Genomic DNA, 22,638 nt, shown 5'->3' with positions numbered 1-22,638 from the left:
GCTATGAACTATTTTCTAGTTTCTTTGCTTCATACGACAACAATATCATTCAAACTGAATCCTTTCGGTTTGTGGTCAAAACAAGACATTTGAGAACATAGATCAACATTTTCTGACATTTCTAAATCTAAAATTGAACCTGATTGTTAATAGATTTGAATCATTGGCCACAACGCTCAAAAGACATTAAGCTCTTTGAGGCGTTTTTAGTCGCAACTCGTCTTGTGCGATCCATTCAACGTCCTTTAATTCACTGTGAACTCACGGCAGTCAATGTGGGAGAGGAGTGAGCCACACAGCATCACCACCACCACCACCACCACCAACAACAACGACAACGACAACAAAGCTGGCCATATGGTGTCACAGACTGCTGAAATGGAGGCAAGGCCAGTGGACAAAGCCAAGACCAACATGAACTCAGACAGCTCATTAAGACTTTAAGATTCAGAGGAGACAAATGATACGAAGAGAACACACACACAGAAGAGGTCAAAGGAGAAGAGAACAAGTCAAATGGAAACAGAGCAAAAGCGGCTAGGAACCGATAAGAGGGTGCATTTAGCAGGTGTATATTTAATAACATTTGTCAAAATAGCTATGCAAACTACACCACGGTGTGTGTACTACAATCTAAACCTTATCCATCTACAATATCAAGCCAAATCATTTTGGAGATTTCCATTAATATTACGATATTAAATGTGCACACACAATGAATAATGTGATAATAACTAACAACGAGCCAATACAACAATCAGTATTGATTCTTGGGATGCAAAAAAACAGGAATTTTTAATGTAATGTAGTTATTTACGGGACTAAACTGATGATTTTCAACTTTTAACACAGTTGGTTGTTGCATAATCTTAGCCAAAGCAATCAGATTTGATGCAAACAAATACTGCTATTGCTCAATAATGTGTGTAATGAATAATGACGAAACAAAATGCTATTTGTATATGAATCTTAATTCTCATTAATCCCCATCATGCAGAAGTTTCCAATTTGGAATCAACTAAAGTTGGCATGGAAGGTTTCTTTAAATGTACCAGGTATTTTCCACTCTATGAGTTTGATATTGGTAAAAACAGAATATATATCCCAAAACTCCTGTTTGCATTCATTATATTACTTGGTCCAGATTGTAAAAAATAATCACACAAAGCAGCAACAGCATTGTACTTGAGTCATGTTGTTAAGGAAGTAGAATATTTGCCAGACAGGTACAGTGTTGTATTGTTTTAATGGCTGATGGTAAAGTTTGGAAGTTTAAGGTTCATACTGATATCAGTAGATAATCAAAGGTGTGTTCCAGGACATGGTAAAATATTATTGAGCCACAATAAATGGCTTCATGTGACCATTAAAACCTGGAGAAAAGTTTTCTGTCATGTTCATTTTTTCCCAAAATATTCCCAGTTTTCTGTATTCTACTAAGCATATGTAAATGTACTTACAGGCAATGTAGGCGACCAAAGCGACGACAAAAAGTAGCTTCATCATTCTTCTCTTAAATCCTGATATCAGCCAGATGATCCGCTTCATCATCCAGGAACCAGAGCGACTATGCAACTCTCTCAAGTCCAGCTACAGCATCGTGGGTCACAAGTGCTCATGTCCTCCGTGCTCGTAGCCGTCAATTGTTTTATCTTTTTTGACGATTGACAAACGATAGAGGCGGCGAAGAAGTCATGAAAACAAGTCAATAGCTACAGGCAGCGTTAGCCGCTCCTGCTACGTCAACAGCAGCAGTGGCAGTTTACGTGGCTAGCAAACGTTCACACGGCACAGGTAGCAAAAACGGTATCAGATGTCATGCTACCGCTGCGACTGTCAACATTCACAATGCCGTACAAGGCCCGTCTGTCAGCGCCGTTTATCCCCCCCGACATGAAAGACACACACATTATATTACGAATCATTTGTGTCCTACGTTGACATCTTGACGACACATTCGACTCGCGACGACGGTTAGCATAGAAACTAGCACTTAGCTGCGTCAGCTAGCGAGGCGCTGACGCCGTGCGTCCCTACCGTGTATACAGCCCGCTGGGACGAAAAAAACACACGCGAATTGTGACACGTAAAAGCGCCGTGTAAAGTTTGGAGGACACGCAGCAGCTGTTCGTTGTGTCGTAGGACACATAACGATGTTTGCTCTCCTCTGTAGGGCCGGAGGGATAGCATGTGAGCGATGAGCTCATCGCTCGATTTAGTAGCCTGGCTTCTCCTCCGACTCCTGAGACGCGCGTTTGTCTCGGCGAGAATCTTCCGACGAAAACAACAACAGTTGTTTTTTTTAGTCTCTTCTAAGTCAACACACCGCGGTTACTGGTCATTTTCTACAGTAACACAACGCTGTTCTGATGCTTGGTTTGATTCGTTATTATTTTTATTTCCTAGAGTCAACATTGATACAATGACCCATTCATCCATTCATCCATTCATTCCATCACAGAGCAAACTTTCCACAGTGAAGCAGTGAAAGCAGCTCGACACTGTAAACCCTTTGTCTACTCAGATGTATTTGTATTTGTTAAATGTGACTTCCTCCTCCGAGGTATTTACCTATACAAAATCCGAGGTATTTACCTATACAAAAATGAAATTAAAATTTCATTACACTAGATTGTTTTTGAAGGAGTTCCTTTCTAGTGGATAGAGAAGTCCTATAAAATGCCCTTGCAACTTTGTTTTCATAATAATAAAAAAAGGCTGTGATACTCAGTGCTGGATAGAAAATGAATTAAACAATAGCGTGTGGAGGTCCTTATAGAGGTCCACATGAAATTCATGGCCCCGTGTCTAACGTGCCTGCACCTTTTAACTTTCAGGTATTATAGGGACAAAAAGCAGGTCCTTTTAACATGAATTATTCTATTTTAAAGTCAAAGTCAGGTCCTCTGAAGTCATGGAAACCCCACTGTGTGTGTGTATTTGTAGATACAGTATAAAATGTGTGTGCATGTCTATATTATACGTGTATAAAAATGGCTTTACAAATGAAGTATGATTTATTGATGTATTATCCTAATCTAGTCGGGCTTGTTTTATTTTGAAAAAACAACCATAAGCACCATAAGTTTGCTGTTGTAACTGGGAAACGATGACCAGGGGTCGCAGTTTGTGAACAGGCAAGGCAGGCAACTGTTTGGGGCCCCGAGCTGATAGGGCCCCCCCCGACACTCGGAGCCTGAGGGCTGTTTTTACTGAAATGTGCAGTGTAATGCATATCTTTTTTACTCAGTTTTTCTGTTATTTTCAGTATTTTAATTGTTCTATTTATTCATATTGTTTTATAATGTGGGTTCTTTACAGTGTAATGTATTTTTTTTTTTTTTTACTAAGTTTATATCGTTTTTTTAAAAGCTATTTACAGTATTTTATTGTTCTTTACATTTATATTTTCACATACTTTTTAATTACAAGGTTTTTCCATGTTATTTCATTCATTCACAAACAATATTTTGAACTCATACATTTTTCGTTGGTGTTAGATTATTTTGTAACATAATGGTGATGAACGGCCCCCTGCAAATTTTTGTTATAGGCGCCCCTACAGACTCTAGAATCGCCTCTGTCGACGACTACGACATGTCAACAACGACCACCGTAAGTCACATTAGTCGGAGCGCTTACGTTTTTCTATATATTTTATTGCATTCTTTATTTGTTATATTTATTTCACTTAAAAGAATAATAGTTAATAGTAATATAGCAGGAAGACCACTGCATGCACTCAGATCTAAGAGATTTATCAGTGTTGAAGGATTTAGCGGTTGCCTCCAGGCCTGCGATACATCTTACGGTTCCTTAATATCAACGCATGCCCTTTAACATTAACACATTTGGATTTGTCCAAATTCAAACAGACAAACATCAAAAAGAAAACACACGCCGTCTCTGATTCAAAGGTAAAGGAACGATCAAAGGGGGGCGATGAAACGGATTTTCCGTAATTAATTTATTCATGGTCCGCACTGATATCTTCCCCTCAGATGATTATGGACTCTGTTTATGATAACGAGTAACCTTCTGACGCGCAAAGGACGTAAAATGTAACCTGCAAGATCGTCGAGAGCAGTGGCGTCGATAAAGTTGAACGCAACATGACGAAAAATGTTTTTGACAAAAAAAAAAACGGACAAATCGTTTCACTTTCTACAGCTTCCCGTGCAGTTTTCTACTAAATCACAAAAATATCCTGCATCGATTTCCTTATATCTGCTGTAAGAAAAACCACCACAGCAAATAAACACAGAGACGATACAGAACATACTGCGTAAACAATCTATACGGTTGCTTTAACTCCCGACTGGCTGAGAACGCTTAGGTGGTCAGATGGTGACGCGGCAAACGTGACTGCGCGCGTAATCCCCAAGATTATGCCAATGTGGCGTTGAGTCCACACGGCAACACCTGCACAGAAAGGAGAAAAAACAGTAAACAGTTGGATTGAATGTTCCTTGACAACATTGTAGTTTAATCTTCATCTGTGCTGCATCCCATATATTAAAAGGGTAGTACTGGCAGAAATAAAGTACGGTCAGGTCCATAAATATTGTGAGATCGACACAATTCTCTTCTTTTTGGCTCATGTGTTTGGATTTGAAATGAAACTGCACACTTTCAGCTTTAATTTGAGGGCATTTACATCCAAATCGAGTGAACGGTGTAGGAATTACAACACTTTCTATAAGTGCCTCCCCACTTTTTAGGGGTCTGGTGATGTGTATGCCTTCCAGACTTCAGGCTGTAACTGACCAAGTATTAAACAATTAATATTTTGATTTACGATTCGTTTAGTTTGTCCCATTACTTTTGGTCCCCTAAAAAGTGGGAGGCACATTATAGAAAGTGTTGTAATTCCTACACCGTTCACTTGATTTGGATGTAAATGCCCTCAAATTAAAGCTGAACGTGTGCAATTAAAGGTGCCATATGTAAGAATGTGGCCAAAAACAGTTACTACACTCAAATTCAAAACACCGAGGTCTTTTAGGTTTCGTTTTCTGACGTAACTGGCAACCCGGGGTCGCTCAGCAGCTGAGACTCTACTGACTGCAATGATTGGTAGACGGCGGTAGGTGGCGCCAGATGCCAAAGCATGATTTCAAAACATAAAAACATGATTTGCAGTCTGCAAAATATATTTTTTAATGCAAATATTTTGTCTGTACTGTTGTTGTTGGTGAGTTTTGAATTTGAGTGTAGTAACCGTTTTTGGCCACATTCTTACATATGGCGCCTTTAAATCAAGTAAAGTACAGATATAGGAATCACACCAACTGTAATCTGCAGACAAATTGATTTACTTTGCGTCGCCCGCTCGTAATTTCTGCATGGCAACATTTTCTATTCATCGATTAAGTTTGTATAGTATTTAATTCGTCGTTAAATAACACGCGGAGATGCAGATAATCGTGTAAAACGTGTGACACAGTTTTCAGTTGTGTGTGTTTGTGTCAGATGGTTCATTAGCAAACATCTCTGTCCCCACAGATGGATTTAATCTGGACGGTTTCTCGGAGGAATAAAGGGAAAATGACCGTGTAATGCGTCCTCGTAAAATGTAAATCATACGTTTCCTCTGCAAACACATTGAAACAAAGACACACGAGACACCGAATGCGATGCAGTTAGTGCCCGTAGGTGGGAACATACAGAACTTTGCAATGGAAAATAATAATAATGATAAAAAAAGACCTCCTCACCAGTATTTACACTGACTGTGACTGAAGCCAAGGCCCAGTTTGTGTTTGTGTTTGTGTGACAGTGACAGAATCCACAATGTTTGCGTTGTGTTTCTTTTACGGTCTTCGGATGAAGACAGTTGGCTCAGGAAGCGCGTGTTCCATCGCGGAGATTGTTTGTTTGCTCGCGGAGTTGTTGGCTCTGCTTTCCAAGCATTTCACAGATGAAATGGATCAGTGAACTGTGACTTTCAGGACTTCAGAGTTAAGGGAGGGGAGGTGAGGCGGGGGGAGGGGAGGGGAGGGTGTGCTTTACAAATGTGTTTTGATGACCATCACCGAAAAGCCACAGCTGTGCTAAATTAACAGCATTGGTAATTATCAAAATCATTGTTTATGTTTCTGTAATGTAACGCTTAGAACACAGAGCATTTTTGTATGGTATCGATTGTATTGTTTGGTATGGTATCGTTGTTTGGTATGGTATCGTTTGTATTGTTTGGTATGGTATCGTTGTTTGGTATGGTATCGTTTGTATTGTTTGGTATGGTATGGTATTGTATCGGTTTGTATGGTATATGGTATCGGTTTGTATGGTATCGGTTCATATGGTATCGTATCGGTTTGTATGGTTTGGTATGGTATGGTATCGGTTTATATGGTATCGGTTTGTATGGTATAGTATGGTATGGCCTCAGTTCATTTGGTATGGTATCGGTTTGTATGGTATAAAATCATTGCAGTTGTACACAAACAACTTTATTTATATATATATATATATATATATATATGTGTATATATATATATATATATGTATATATACACATATTTACGTATATATATACACATATATGTATATATACACATATATTTACATATATACATATATACACACATATATGTGTATATATGTATATACACATATATATGTATATATGTATATATACACACATATATTTACGTATATATATATATATACACACATATATTTACGTATATATATATATACACACATATATTTACGTATATATATATATACACATATATTTACGTGTATATATATATATATATACACATATATACGTATATATATACACACATATATATGTATATCTCTGAACATGAAACAAATCACAAACCAGCCAGCGTGACCTTTTTCAGATTTAGAGTCATTAACTAACCTGCATATTTCTCTGAGCAGTATCCAGAGGGAACCGAAGCAGACAAGTGCGATGCAATCCCTGTTATACTACACCACAGTGTCAGTTTCCCCTCTCTATTGTAATAATAATGATAATAATAATAATTGTAAGGTCTTGACCTTACTATGTAAAGTGCCCTTGAGATGAATTGGCGCTGTGTCTTCTTATTCAACCATTGTCTCACAGCGTCACACGTCATCTACACAATACTGTCACATACATCTGAGGTTGTCATGCACATCTAATGTATATATGTCGTGTATAGAGAGAGATACAGGGCTTACAAAGCCACATGTGAAGGAGGAGGAGGAGGAGGAGCCAGTGTCTCATAATGAAGACAAGACACACAGGGCTGTTTGTGTTTCAGTTGAATAGTTTGTCAAAAGGTGGTCGGATTAAAAGAACAAAACACGTCTGAGGGGATTACAAAATGCATTTCTGGTTGTTTTTTTGTGTGTGAATAACATGCTTTTCGTCGGTCGCCGTCCCGTTTCGCCTACGGCTACACAGCCAGATGCGGGACAGATTAGGAGATTAAGACGAGATATGAACTAAATCAACAGAGCTCTCTGTGATCCAACGCGCACACGTTGTACAAATTGCCGCGGCTCTTTAGAAAACCATAGCTGCTGGACACTGATTGTCCTTTAATAGTTGTTGTTATGTGGAAAACTCTCTTTCAAAGCGGCAATTTACGTTTAAAATCGACCCTGGGGGAGCTGTGTCCTTCACTGATGATCAAAAACAGTCACTGTGCTTATCAATAATAATATATCAGATAAATATATTATTTTCTTTTATGGCTCCCACCCTCACATTAAAAGGTAGAGTAAGCAGGATTTGCCTCATGGAGACACTCTGGGAAAAACAAACCACTTTCCTTAACAGCAGGGGGCAGTAGTCTGTTGCCGTCAAAGGTGAGGCTCCTCTGTGCCGCCGTAAAAAACTTTCCAACTTAATCTTAAATGACATGCTGCTCTGCGCCTGCATTCGTGTTCCTTTTCTTTTTTTTCTTCTACCCCGCTTCGTGCCGCCGTGTCGATTTGAACTTCAGCAGCCGCCGCGTGACATCGATCAAAGTAAAACGTTTTATCCCGTCTTATCTTGAACATGGAGATGGAAACAGCCGCGCCGTCCCGGTGTCGTCAGCCCCTTTGTGGTTTGCAATGTGGAAGAAGAAGAAGAACGTTTTCTAACAGTTTCTGAAAGCTGAGGAGCTGCACGTCAAAGCCCAACGTGTGGTGAACCCGTAGAATCAGCATCTTTGTCGCCAGAGAGTGGGAAAAAAACGCCCGTACATACAGTAGTAGTAGTCCATTTTTTTTGGCCTGTTTTTTTGCACTTTGAGAGACAAAAAATGATCGAGAGACTGAAAAAATGATGTTTTATACTGTTCAAATGTCAAATTTAACATGCAACATAAACCTTTTTTGTTTTTCTTAGTCATAGCTAATACACTATTTTAACATGCAGTAAAAAAGCTGCCAGATATTGGACGTTATTCTGCTAAAATGGACAAAATAACCATTCTTTTAAAGGTGCATTATGTAATAAATCTAAAGCAACTGGCCATAAAATCCTCCTAATATGTCACAGAGACTCAGAAATAATGTTCATATAACAAACTGAACTCACCAACAACAACAGTACAGACAAAATATTTGCATTAAAAAAATATATTTTGCAGACTGCAAATCACGTTTATGTTTTGAAATCATGTTTTGGCATGTGGCGCCACCTACCGCCGTCTACCAATCATTGCAGTCAGTAGGGTCTCAGCTGCCGAGCAACCACGGGTTGCCAGTTACGTCAGAAAACGAAACCTATAAGACCTCGGTATTTTGAATTTGTAACAGCTTTTGGCCACATTCTTACATATGGCGCCTTTAATGGTTAAAATAAGTGAAAAAAAATAGTGGGATAGAGGGATAAGTGTTAAAGGGTTAAGCGTCTTGCCGAAGGACTCTTTGGCACGGAGACGATCGGAGCCATTAATCAAACCCACAACCTTCCAGTTGAAAGATGAGCTACCGTCGCCCACAGTAAAGAAAAGGACGATAAATTCAATAAAACGTGTGACGTACCAGCATCGACGGAGAGAAACCCGGTAGTTGAGGAGCTGTGATCCCAAAGCAACCTGTGGATGAAATTCAAACAATTAACCAATTTTTTTTTTCCCCTATAGCAATCTTGCATAGTCCAGCTTTAATACCAAACAATAACCATAGCCAAAGCCATAGTCAAACTGTTGCACAACCTAAATACACACGCGCACACACACACACACACACACACACACACACACACACACACACACACACACACACACACACACACACACACACACACACACACACACACACACACACACACACACACACACACACACACCTCCCCCTGTCATCATCCTCATACCTCGTGACGTCAGAGAGTGGTCATTAAAAGCCGCTGGTTGCCGGAGCAGCGCGCATTTTACGCATCCCTTTACGCGCGGCTGGAGCCTCGGTTGATTGTGAAACGTGGATTCTGCGATCCATCCCAAAAGTGAAAACGGAACATTTTCCGAAGCAACAGCAGAGAGATCGAGTCTTTGTGAATAATCCCAAAATCCTTTAAATGAACTGTGGTGACTGAGGGGGAGATGCGTTTAGGTAACGGGTGGCACTTTGACTTTTCTTCTTCTTCTTCATCACCATCAGTGGAGGAATGTGCGTTTTGAGCGCGCAGGTCGCACGTGCCAAAGGAACACCGGCATGGACGCAGCGTCTTCGTGAACTTTAGAGGAGTCAAGAGTGCGACGACGAGCTCCGATGAATGGACACCAGGATGTTTTCTGGTCAGGATGGTCTGAACTACAGCTTCAACCTGAGCGATGAGCAGGAGCTGCTGGACGCGCCGGCGCACCGGGGCAGGCTCTCGCCCACGGGCTTCGCCGTGCTGTCCGTGGTGCTGGGCTTCATCATGACTTTCGGCTTCCTCAACAACTTGGTGGTGCTGCTGCTCTTCTGCAAGTTCAAGAAGCTGCGGACGCCGGTGAACATGCTGCTGCTCAACATCAGCGTCAGCGACATGCTGGTGTGTTTGTTCGGCACCACGCTCAGCTTCGCCTCCAGCGTCCGCGGCAAGTGGCTGCTGGGGCGCAGCGGCTGCAGCTGGTACGGCTTCATCAACTCCTGCTTTGGTACGTGCGCTTTTGGTTCTTCTCATGGTGACACATGTGGATGCGCACACAGACCTGATTAGACCTGATTAGATCTGACCAGACCTTACCAGACCTGATTAGATCTGATTAGATCTGACCAGACCTTACCACACTAGACCACACCAGACCTGATTAGATCTGACCAGACCTGATTAGATCTGACCAGACCTGACCACACCACACCAGACCAGACCTGATTAGACCTGACCAGACCAGACCTGACCACACCACACCACACCACACCAGACCAGACCAGACCAGACCAGACCAGACCTGATGAGACCAGACCTTACCACACCACACCACACCACACCACACCACACCAGATTAGATCTGACCAGACCTGACCACACCACACCAGACCAGACCTGATTAGACCTGACCTGACCAGACCTGACCACACCACACCAGACCAGACCTGATTAGATCTGACCAGACCAGATTTGACCTGGTTAGACCTGACAAGACCTGACCACACCACACCACACCAGACCTGATTAGACCTGACCAGACCAGACCTGATTAGACCTGACCAGACCAGACCTGATTAGACCTGACTAGACCAGACCTGACCACACCACACCACACCAGACCAGACCAGACCTGATTAGACCCGACTAGACCAGACCTGACCACACCACACCACACCACATCACACCACACCAGACCTGATTAGACCTGACCTGACCAGACCAGACCAGACCTGACCAGACCAGACCTGACCACACCACACCACACCAGACCAGACCTGATTAGATCTGACCAGACCAGATTTGACCTGGTTAGACCTGACCAGACCTGACCACACCACACCACACCACACGAGACCAGACCAGACCTGATTAGACCTGAACAGACCTGACCACACCACACCAGACCTGAATAGCCCTGATTAGACCAGACCACACCAGACCAGACCTGAATAGACCTGACCAGACCATACCATCTGTTGATGATGTGGTTTAAAACAGAGACAGGTTTAATTTTACACAAATGAAAGGCAGGGAAATGTGTTTGTATTCAGTCAAATAAACCTTATAAAGTTGTTAATGCTGAATTTAACAGCAACATTTTGACATATTTTTGTATTAAAGTCACCTTTCACCAGATTTACAGCAATCATTAATTAACACATTTACACATTTGCATACATAAAGTACATAATCTAAATCAAATTATAGTAAAGTAATAATAATAAAACTAATTTAATTGTGCTGTGGGCGTAGCCTGAGCGGACATAATTGGAGTGGGCAGTGTCCAGAGCATGGCTCATTTGCATATTTCCTGCAGTTTTCAAAAAAAAAAAAAGAGAAACAGACAAGACAAGCTCAGACATGTACAAATAAATAAAAGTAGGTAAAATAATACATATTTTTGAAACATAAACTTTGGTTTTAACTGTTTATACATGTGTTATATTATACATGTGTGCAAAGTTTAAATTGGAATTATTGACGTTGTTATGGCAGCAGATCACAAATGCTGCTGTAAATCTGGTTAAAGAGTGACTTTAACAAACTTCGACACGACTGAAGGTAGACTCTTTGAAATAACTGTAAAACAATGCAAGCTACTGTACAAACTATATCTGCTGATTTCGATGCGCAAACACACACAAAATAAAACATCCCCCGGAGGCGTCTGCAGCTACTTAAAGTGCTGTACTGTCTGCGGTTAAGTTTTTTCCGACTTTTCAAAGGCTTCAACTAAAAAAGACACGAGTTATCGTGAATGAGTGAACTCTTTGTGGTTGACTTTGATTTGTTTTTCATGATCTTACATCATCGTTCCTTTAAGTCAGACGCCGTCACATAAAGCAGTGTTTATTCAATTAAGTGGAGGCGGGTTTTTCAAGTGGGTTTTTTTTTTTGTCATGAGACCACGAGTCTACTGACGAACAACTTAATGTTTAGTCTGCGCTCGCTGCGGCGCATTGCAATCAATAATTAGATTACTTTTAAATTGTCGAGCGACCTCTCGTGAGATGACTGGGTGGAAATTGTGGTAATACGAACGGCGTTCTATTCGGGAGAAGAAAACACGGACGCAAACATTTCTGGGGCCAACAGGGGTCTTAAATTCAAATGTCCGAAGTGGCCAATGAGCATCGAGTCTGGTCAGGAGGGGGCGGGTCCAACTTTCAGGTTCAACTGTTCAGTATGGGTGGACGATATGAGCCAAGATTATCACGATTCTCCGTTAGGATATCAAACTAAGGATTGTTTGTGGCAGAATTTCAAAATAAAAGTCTAAAATTATGATATATAGTGCACAATAAAAAGCATGAGAGATTGCTTTGATCAGGGTATCCACGGGGTCTTAAAAAGTCTTAAATCTAATAATTTAAGGCCGTAAAATGTCTTAAATTCTCCTGAAATCCTCATAAACGGTCTTAAATACAATTTTGAAAGGGCTTCAAAATCTATTAAAGGCGCCATATGTAAGAATGTGGCCAAAAACGGTCACTACATTCAAATTCAAAATACCGAGGTCTTTAAGGTTTCGTTTTTCTGACGTAACTGGCAAGTTTCCTTCATGTCGTTTGTACTTTTTTGCCAGTATGGATTTGAAATGGGTCTTAAATTGTATTCGTTATGGTTAAAAAAGTCTTAAATTTGACTTGTTGAAACCTGCAGAGACCTTGTCTGATGTTCTGAGGTTGGAAATCCAAATTCAATTCAATTCAATTCAATTCAATTCAATTAATTAGCACAACAAAAGCATAATTAAATAAATAATCATAGTGCAAGTCGTGCCCTTCAGTTATAAAGTGCTGCTAAAATTTGGAACTCAGAGATCTCGGCATTGGATCCATTTGTTGTTTAGAAATAGTCGTCTTTATTTCTTCCAACTAATTCCATTTTCTGCCGCTTTATCTTCCACATGAAAGATCTGATGAAAGAAGGAGCAGCGAAAATAACCAAAAAATACTAACCAAGGTTAAATCACCACTGAATTCTGCTCATAGTGCATGTTAATTGCCCTTTTTTTAACCACATAATTCTGATTTAGATTTTTAAAAAATACAACTGTCGACCACAATTCCCCGTCTCCTAACTCCCCTGATTGTCCTGGAACCAGAAATAAGTCCTTGCTCTTGTGGTATCTCACTTCACCATCGGGTGGCGGTACAAGTCTGGACACAGAGAATAGGACTCATTCCTACTAGTGCTGGGCACTTTAACGACGTTAGCGGCGTCAAAGTTAACGCTTGGCGCGTTTCCAAGACGACTGACCGGGAAAAGGTGTGCGTGACGTCGTGTTTACGGAACTCCCGATTGTTAAAATGAGTCTCTAAAGTAACGCTAAACTTTAAAAACAGAGGCACACAAACGCAGTACACAGGTACGCTAGTTATTTGTAGCGCTGCTTTTCGTTTAATAAACAGACCGCTCCAGTTTGACTGTAGGCGTGCTAACGGCGCTAAAGAAGCTAACGCACCCGGGAGAAAAACTGACTTTAGAGACTAATTTTATATATATATATAATAATATAATATAATATAATAGGAAGTCACGTAAACACGGCGTCACGCGCGTCTTTTCCCGGTCAGTCGTCATGGAAACGTTAACGTTCCCAGCGCTAATTTCCTACCAAAGAAGAAGAGAACAACGCTACAGCTTCCCTGAACGTGTCTGGTTCTCGGCAGATATTGAATGCAGGAGCGAGGCGGAAATTCGAATAACAATTTTACTCTCGTCCAGTAATTCACCTTCACATAACATATTGACTTCGCATGACACAGACTAGATTGAATCGAACGAGATATTAAAGTCTATAACAGGAAGGGACCTTATAGTTTGCGGCGCACAAACAAATATCCTCCTCTACACAAATTGAATACCGATTGCATTACATTTCATTTATTTCACAACGTTGACCTTGTTCAGTACATCATTGTCTTCTCCAGGCGTGGTTTTTTTTCCTCATGGGCGCATTGAAACGTCAGACCTTGTCCTGTAAAGTATATGGAAATGACAGAGTCCCGCGATTATATTACATTCTGACTTATTCACCCCGTTCATTTCCTCCAGAAAAGGTCCCTGCCACCGCCGCCGCCCTCCCCATCATGAGCCTGTCCTTCAAATGGAGATTGCAGAGGAGCAGCTTTTCGACAGTATATGCATCCTTGCCCGAAGTGCAGCCTTGCATTACGCTCACACTGCGCGCACCGCCGCTGATCACCGGTTCCTCTCCGGCGCCGCCCGAGGCCACGGCTAATTGAGGATTCATTTAAAATAAATGCATGTAAATGATGACATATTGTAGGACGCAGTACAACAAGTGCTGCTCGGTCCTGTGAAAGTCAGCATAGTCGTCCTTGAAAAAGACCGAAATAGACAAACCACTGCTCTAACATAATGTATTACCTGTGGCCTCTCTCTCTCTAGCGCCACCCAGTGGCTTCTTGTGGCCACTTGTTCTTTGCGCACCCTCACTTGTTGTTTGTGCTCCCTCATTTGGTATTTGCACTCCCTTATTTGTTATTTGTGCTCCCTCACTTATTTGCGCTCCCTTATTTGTGCTCCCTGATTAGTTCTTTGCGCTCCCTCACTTGCTCTTTGCACTCCCTCACTTTTTTTGCGCTCCCTGATTTGTTCTTTGCGCTCCCTCACCTGTTATTTGCGTTCCTCACATGTTCATTGCACTCCCTCACTTGTAATTTGCGCTCCCTTATTTGTTCTTTGTGCTCCCTGATTTGTTCTTTGCACTCCCTCACTTGTTATTTGCACTCCCTTATTTGTTCTTTGCACTCCCTGATTTGTTATTTGCACTCCCTTATTTGTTGTTTGTGCTCTCTCACTTGTTTGCGCTCCCTCTTTTGTTATTTGTGCTTCCTTATTTGTTGTTTGTGCTTCCTCACTTGTTCTTTGCACTCCCTCACTTGTTATTTGCACTCACTTATTTGTTATTTGCGCTCCCTTATTTGTTCTTTTCGCTCCCCGATTTGTTCTTTGCACTCCCTCACTTGTTCTTTGCGCTCCCTCACTTGTAATTTGCACTCCCTTATTTGTTCTTTGCACTCCCTGATTTGTTCTCTGCACTCCCTCACTTGATTGGCTACTGAGTTTTGGAGGGAACGCTCAATGGACCAGAAGTAGTCACGGGCTTGCAGTCGCTGTCTGTAAAAAGTGTTGTTTGCCTCGTGAAAAGTGAAAATATTGACAAATATAATTCCATTGAAGGGAAAAGGGTTAACTTCAATATATATATGTATAAATACTGCAAAATGTAACACTGTGCCTTTAAGTTTTGCAAGCGTTAAATCACAACATTCCACATTAAGTTACATCAAGTTTGCAAACTGCACAAATTGACTGAAAAATCACAATCCCTCACTCAGACGTGTGAATGTAGTTAAGGGAGCGTCGGCGTGTGCGTACATGTAAAATTAGCAAAGGGGAACAGAAACGGATTAAAAAACGAGCATTATTCATACGTACTCGTGTCACGGGGGTTTATTAATGTAATGCAGGGGCTCGGTATACGGGGTCAACAAGATTAAACCTGCATGAGGCCGCTGCTGCTCTGTGGATGTTAATGTGACGAGACGTGTTACGACTCACTCCGGCTTCTTCCCTCAGTCCAAGGACGTACAGACGGGTGTTAGGTTAATTAGGGCCTCGACACTGACAGGTGTGAACGTGAGTGTGAACGCTTGTTTTGTCTTTGGGTTTTTTTTTTTTTTTGCTTTGCTGATGACTCTGTGATGGACTCGCCTTTTGTCCAGGGTCCCCCCCCGCCCCCCCAAACCTGTGCAGGATAAGTGGTATATATAATGAATGAATGATTCAATGGTCATATTTCTGAACACTTAATAAGATGCTGACAAACTCATTCTGCGAATCGCGCCGCCTCGACAAGGGCGATGACTATCTTCTCTATTTTTTTTATTAGATTCGCTTCATTTCATTTCCTTTTATTTCCTTCCATATATATGTATATACATATGTATATACATACATATGTATATACATATATATCTATATCTATATACATACAAATATGTATGTATATATAATTAATTTTTTTCTTAGAAGTTTTTTTTTTTACTTTTGTAAAAATGTACGGAAGAGGATTAGGGTTATACTCTTCCGTACATTTTCATATTGCTTTATTCAAGCGAGTTTATTCAATTTGAAAATGTCAGTGAAATGTTACACTCAGGACACTTCAATTCTGGGTCAATAAACGCTCTCATGATGGCATTTTGAAATTTTTAACATATGCAGAGTGTTACGTGGCAAATTAAGTGACAATCCAGGCAAGCATCCAAACTGGATGAATGACCAGCGTAATTACGGTGATGTCGTTAGGATTAATTACCCACTAACCAGCTTGTGGCAGAACAAGGGAGTACTTTGTATTCTCATCATCGTCACTAAACAAAGACTCCTCACACTGCTGCTGCTGCTGCTGCTGCTGCTGCTGCTGTTCCGACAGCATTAACAAACACCGCGGACACTTCAGTGTCTTTTTTTGCAAAAGGGCAGAGGGCGTGGATGTGATGTCAGATGTGATTTGTTAAGTTCATCTCTCCACAGGACCACAAACGCCCCGTGATCATCTCCAACCTTATTAGTGAAACCAAGTATGACACGGATACAGTAGCACAGTGTTATTTACGTGAATGACGTGTACTCCGAGGGGAATATAAACTTTGTTTTTTCCCACGATGAGCTAAAGCGTCTACAAGGAGGGACTTAACCCTGTTCTTGTGTTGTTATTCTGAGTTTAAAATGTGAAGAATGTGATTTTGGGGTAGCTCACGTCAGAGTCTTTGAGGATTTAATCTCTGGAGTTGTTGTTTTTAATCGCTATTTTCCAGCATATTTCTTTCTCCTAGACCATATTCACTATATTCAATTACACGCTCAGTCGGGCCGCATTTTCAAATAAAGACATTTTCTGCAGCCAGTAAGCAGCAAAAAGTGCATTTAAAAGATAATAAAAGAACTAGTCATAGTAATTATTTCGGTCATACTGGTCCTTCATACAGCCCAAAGTCTGTGACCCATATAAACATATAGCTAGCTATTTCATTAGCTAGAAGTCTAGCTTGCTAGCTGGAGAGAGATAGAGAGATAGATAGATAGATAGATAGATAGATAGATAGATAGATAGATAGATAGATAGATAGATAGATAGATAGATAGATAGATAGATAGATAGATAGATAGATAGATAGATATGAATGAATGAATGAATGAATGAATAGTTTTATTTCGGTTACAATATAAAATATTTAAATGATATGCAATTAATCGGCAAATATTACCACAGACTTACAGTCAACATTTGCTCACAACAAAATTATAAAGAAACTCTGTAACCGAAAAAGGAATAGGCTGAAGCCGAGGCTTAGATAGATAGATAGATAGATAGATAGATAGATAGATAGATAGATAGATAGATAGATAGATAGATAGATAGATAGATAGATAGATAGATAGATAGATAGATAGATAGATAGATAGATAGATAGATAGATACTTGACAAAGAGGAGCTAGCAACGAGAAGGTAGCTATTTAATTAGCTAGAATTATAGCTTGCTAGATAGATAGATAGATAGATAGATAGATAGATAGATAGATAGATAGATAGATAGATAGATAGATAGATAGATAGATAGATAGATAGATAGATAGATAGATAGATAGATAGAGTTTACTTGACTAAGAGGAGCTAGCAGCAAGAATGTAGCTATGTATTTAATGAGCTAGAATTAGCTAGAATTCTAGCTTGCTAGCTGTTAGATAGATGGATAGATGATATTTTCATCCATTTCCCCTGCATGAACATAACATATCGTTCTGCACAAGGCACAGTAATTTAACCTCTAACAGCGTCATTAAATTAAATTAAATTAAATTAAATTAAATTGAATTCAATGTTTGAAGAGACTTTGATGCATTTTATACGATACTTAAGGTCAGACAAAGTGTTTTGAACTCAGTGCCATCACGATGCATGATTATCAAAGTATTGTCACAGTGTGAGAGTTATAATGACAAATCAATACAGGAAAACACTGAAGCCAAGTGTCCAGTGTGATATATATACGGACCCAGAAATATGTGCAATACACTCCATAAAAGCTCCATGCAGCTTTCTTTCTTTGTTTCTTTATTATTTCTATTCCACCGAGTTCAGAAAATCCCCACTTTGGTTGTAACTGTGTGTGTCGAAATGTCAAAGTCTTTGCGATGGCAGCAAATGAGAAATGCGAAGAATAGAAGTGGACAGTGGCTCACTGCTTTGAATAATAATAATAATAATAATGTATGATGGAGAAAACACAATGCAGACACCACACTGGGCCCCTGTGGTGACCGCCGCTGCACATGTGCTTCCCTGTGGAAACACCCGACGGGCAGGCAACTGCAGGGGAGCACAGCTTCAGTCTGTGCATGGATAAACAATATAATATATATATATATATTTTTTTTTTAAATACATCCTAGTGAGATTATTCTAAATTAAAAGTCAGCCCTTAATAACGTCATGCATAAATTATAGGTAATTATAGGTTCAAAAGACAGACATGAAACAGACGTACAAGAGATGCTCGACTGCATTTTAAGGTGGAAAAATGTTAATGCAAAGACGCTAAAGGTACATTTTTGCCCGAGGACGAGCAGCCTCAGGTCATCTCCATTAAAGCTGCTTAAAGGCAACTCTCGCTTTCAGCAAAGAAAGAAAAGGAAAACGCTCACAGGAATGTTAAAATGACCTGAATAAGCTTTCCGGTTGAATTTCTGCAATTTTCTTTCAGTCCGACGGAGTCGTTAGAACACCGCGCGTGAAGGTTATACGTCTCGGACGTAGATATATTGCGTTTCCCCACGGAGTTTTCCCCGCTGCGATAAATGTGGCGACGATCATACGACATGAATTCATTACGCCGTGATCAATTATTAAAGCGAAGTGTTTCGAATCAGCGGAGTTTGATCACAACGGTAGCATCAAACTGATGTTCGCATCACAGCGGGACGCTCCGATTAAAACATTCACCAGTTTTCCTCTGATTTAGAGTCACTTCTTTTGAAGCTCATTGCCCTGAAATAGCTCAATTAACGCCACACGGTCGGCTTTTTCTGCTTTACACACATTCATGCGCGGCATCTACGCCTTTTTCAGACCACCCGTTTCACACGTCCACACGGAGACGCCTCCCAGAGGGTGAAGATCTCAAAATGCTGATCTCGTGTGTCCAGGAAAATACGCGACTTTTGGAAAACGACGACGTCATATTCTCAACTCGGTCATTCATCGTCTTAGGTTTGAAGATTGTTTGACAGTTTTACCAACAACTGCCAATGAAATGTAACTAAAGCCAGTCTGAAAAGACGCTAGATATCACCTGTCCTGTAGACCACACGTCTTGTCTTTAGAGCAGGGGTCTCAAACTGGCGGCCCGGGGGCCACATGCGGCCCCCCCAATCGATTACATGCGGCCCCCCACTTAATGTCACGTTATAATGAAATGTGTGTGGCTACTGTTATTAATAATAAGACATTTGGTCATAATTATCCCATTATTAAATGTATCATATACAACATTTATTACATACGCTTGTTAGGGTCTGAGCCACGAACGGCAGTGGTCGAAACGGCTCCTGGTACGAATATTAATTACAGTTGTCCACACTATTATTAATGTAATTTAAAATAAATGTCTGTTGTTTTTTTCCCCACTTTTTGTTCTTTAGGCCGGCCCCCTCTTGACCTCAATAGATGCGCATTGGCCCCCCAAGTCATTTGAGTTTGAGATTCTAAATTTGCAGAATTGTGCATTTGCTTCTCGTAAAGTATTTCGCTTTATGACATAAAGTCGGTAGATTTGTCGCTTTGGGGGTCTCCGGGAGTCTGTGGGGTCCACCCAAAACCACCCAAAGAGTTAACCTACCAAAAAGGCAAAAAGTATGCCGATGTTAGCATTTAGCATTGTTTTTCACGTCATCATTTCCTCTACTTTCAGGTATCGTGTCGCTGATCTCCCTGGTGATCCTCGCTTACGACCGCTACAGCACTCTGACCGTGTACAACAAGCGCGGACCGAGCTACCGGAAGCCCCTGCTGGCCGTCGGGGGCTCTTGGCTGTACGCCCTGTTGTGGACAGTGCCCCCCCTGCTGGGCTGGAGCAGCTACGGCATAGAGGGGGCGGGGACGAGCTGCTCCGTGTCGTGGACGGTTCGGACGGCGCAGTCGCACGCCTACATAATCTGTCTCTTCACTTTCTGCCTGGGCATCCCGGTCCTCGTGATGGTCTACTGCTATGGTAGGCTGCTGTGGGCCGTCAAACAGGTACAGAGACAGCAACGTATGATATCGCTTCAATCGAACTTTATATTTATAGAGCACTTGTCGTACAAAAGCGCTTGCTTTCCACAAAACAGCGGTCAAGTTATTTGCACACTCGTAAAAACGGGAAAGGACAAACAAATAGTCCTAAGATTTACTTTGTGGTGAAGACGCTATAGACCCCGAAGGCAGATCAGAGGAGTTACATAAGCAGATTCCGACTCAGACCCGGCGCCAGGATAATGTGACTCAAAGGGCTATTAAAAAAAAAAAATCCTAGGGGGAAACTGGGCCACTGTTTGATAATTAAATACATTTATTAACCACAGCGCCAAAGCCTTAATGTGGTCTCTTTAAAGAGTTGGATAGTTTTGGCAGCCACAGATCACATGAAGAAACAAGAACAAAGCTATAGTACACATGTAGCCTCAGGTGAAACACCAATACAGGCCGCATATGACGCCAGAGCTGATCTAACACATGATCGAGGAGGTCACCGCGCGTCTTTGCGGTATTTATTTACCACAGCAACTGACTGTACCTGGTCTGAAACCACTTCATATTTTTGTAATTCTGTGGAAGCTTAAACTGAGGGGGGCCAAAATAAAGGCCAAACCATACAACCTACCGTAAAGACCCATTACTAATTGCAAGAACATGCTCCGAAGTCTTTGTTTATGTGACCTCTCAACCCCCAAGTGGTTCTACTTCTCCACTGAGGAGCATGAAATATGCAGCAAATGGGCACGGATCGTTCTTCCCTCTCATCTACGTCCACAAAAGGAGCTCCTCTATCGTACTGGACGCAACATCCACTCCCCTCTGACAGGAAATTAGTGTCTCTCTCTTACACACACAAACACACATTTACACACTCGTATACTGTTTTTACTTTATTAGACCTGATAAATTCTGCTGGTAAAAAAGGCAGATCCTCCGCGACCCTCTGGTGGAGGATCGCGGGGGGTGCTGTGCCCATCTCAGCTGGCATTGGGGAGGTGGGGTACACCCTGGACAGCTTGCCAGTCCTTCGCAGGGCCACATATGGAGACAAACATGCATTCGCTCATGTTTTTGGACTGTGGGAGGGAGCCGGAGAACCCGGAGAAAACCCACGCACACACGGGGAGAACATGCCAACTCCTTGCAGAAAGGCCCTTGTTCCGAAGTGGTTCCAAACGGGGCTCGAACCCAGCCTTTGCAGCAATTATTTGGAACTTTGTGCCATTAGATGGTCCTTAAAGCTGTGTTTCCATCATGCTACAGTCCGGTTTGGTACAGTGTTTGATAGGCAGGTAGGTGTGGACGCGACACAACAGACAACACAGGAGGAAATCCAGCAGCTTTTAAAAAAAAATCCTGCTCCGTTTGTCTCAATAAGACATCCAGTTCCGTATGAAAATGGGCAAAAAAGTGGGGATAGGAGTGGCATTATTCAAATGACTTTACCGTAAGCATTTTATTCTGCAATGGGGCAAGCAAAAGCGGGCGATAGCCTTTTACCGAATTCCCTGAGATCCTCAGATCACTGCCATAAAAATCTGCTCAGTGGGAATAGAAGAAGAGGGAGTGATGGTTTAATATATCTGTGCTTTTGTAGCGTTCACTTTATATCAGGCACATAACTTTATCTAGATCTAGTGTCGGAGTAGAATGAGGGAAAGTTTATCGGAACATTGCAGGAGTGGAAAAATGTCTGCTCCGGCCACAGTGGTATTTTAAAGGTCACGTATATTCAGTCTGTCAAGTTCTGCGATTTAAAGTGGGCAGTGGACTCAGGCGACTTGAAAAAACAAGAAAACAGGCAACAACGGACAGTCATTTCCCAAGCACTTCTCCAACGGTCTCCAAGACAACAAGAACAAACAAACCCCCCCCCACATTGAATGTAAAATGAAGCCTTCCTTATCTACTTACATACATGTCTGAATTCCCTTTTCTAGCAACAAAACGGGAGAAAAATGGCCACAGAACAAAAATGAAAGAAGAAAACCTTGAGGCTTCCAACACTAGACACCAATTTAATCAGCAATTCCAGGTCTTCGGCTCAAAGGGACAATGGACAGAGCAGTGGCTTTCATCCGCCTCCACTGGTGACCTCACAGGATGAAGGAAAGTTGACTGAAGGGTAGAGACATTCACGTCCCATGGCCTCTGAAGCAAAGTTCATTACCAGGGTCCTTCAAGTCACTCGTATCTGTCAGTTCTGTCGAATCAGATCCATGCGCTTGA

General features: G+C 41.4%; 2 protein-coding genes across 2 annotated transcripts in view; one reads left to right on the top strand and one right to left on the bottom strand.

Annotated features, from left to right (window-relative positions):
* uxs1 (UDP-glucuronate decarboxylase 1) overlaps positions 1 to 2,197 on the bottom strand; it is a 20,169-nt gene extending 17,972 nt beyond the window's left edge. The window contains exon 1 of the mRNA XM_083902415.1: positions 1,461 to 2,197. Coding sequence (XP_083758541.1) covers positions 1,461 to 1,551 — 91 coding nt within the window. The 5' untranslated portion in view covers positions 1,552 to 2,197. The remainder of the gene's footprint in view (positions 1 to 1,460) is intronic.
* A 7,515-nt stretch (positions 2,198 to 9,712) lies between these two features.
* The window catches only part of tmtops2b (teleost multiple tissue opsin 2b), a gene marked incomplete at both ends in the record, with an annotated part of 26,526 nt that continues 13,600 nt past the window's right edge, over positions 9,713 to 22,638 (top strand). The window contains 2 exons of the mRNA XM_083903035.1: positions 9,713 to 10,079; positions 20,084 to 20,409. Of these exons, the coding sequence (XP_083759161.1) occupies positions 9,713 to 10,079; positions 20,084 to 20,409 (693 nt within the window). The remainder of the gene's footprint in view (positions 10,080 to 20,083; positions 20,410 to 22,638) is intronic.

Source organism: Microchirus variegatus, assembly GCF_963457635.1.
Source record: "Microchirus variegatus genome assembly, chromosome: 16".
Classification (NCBI taxonomy): domain Eukaryota; kingdom Metazoa; phylum Chordata; class Actinopteri; order Pleuronectiformes; family Soleidae; genus Microchirus; species Microchirus variegatus.
Note: the sequence above shows the minus strand (reverse complement) of the source record. Positions and strands in the feature narration are given on the sequence as shown.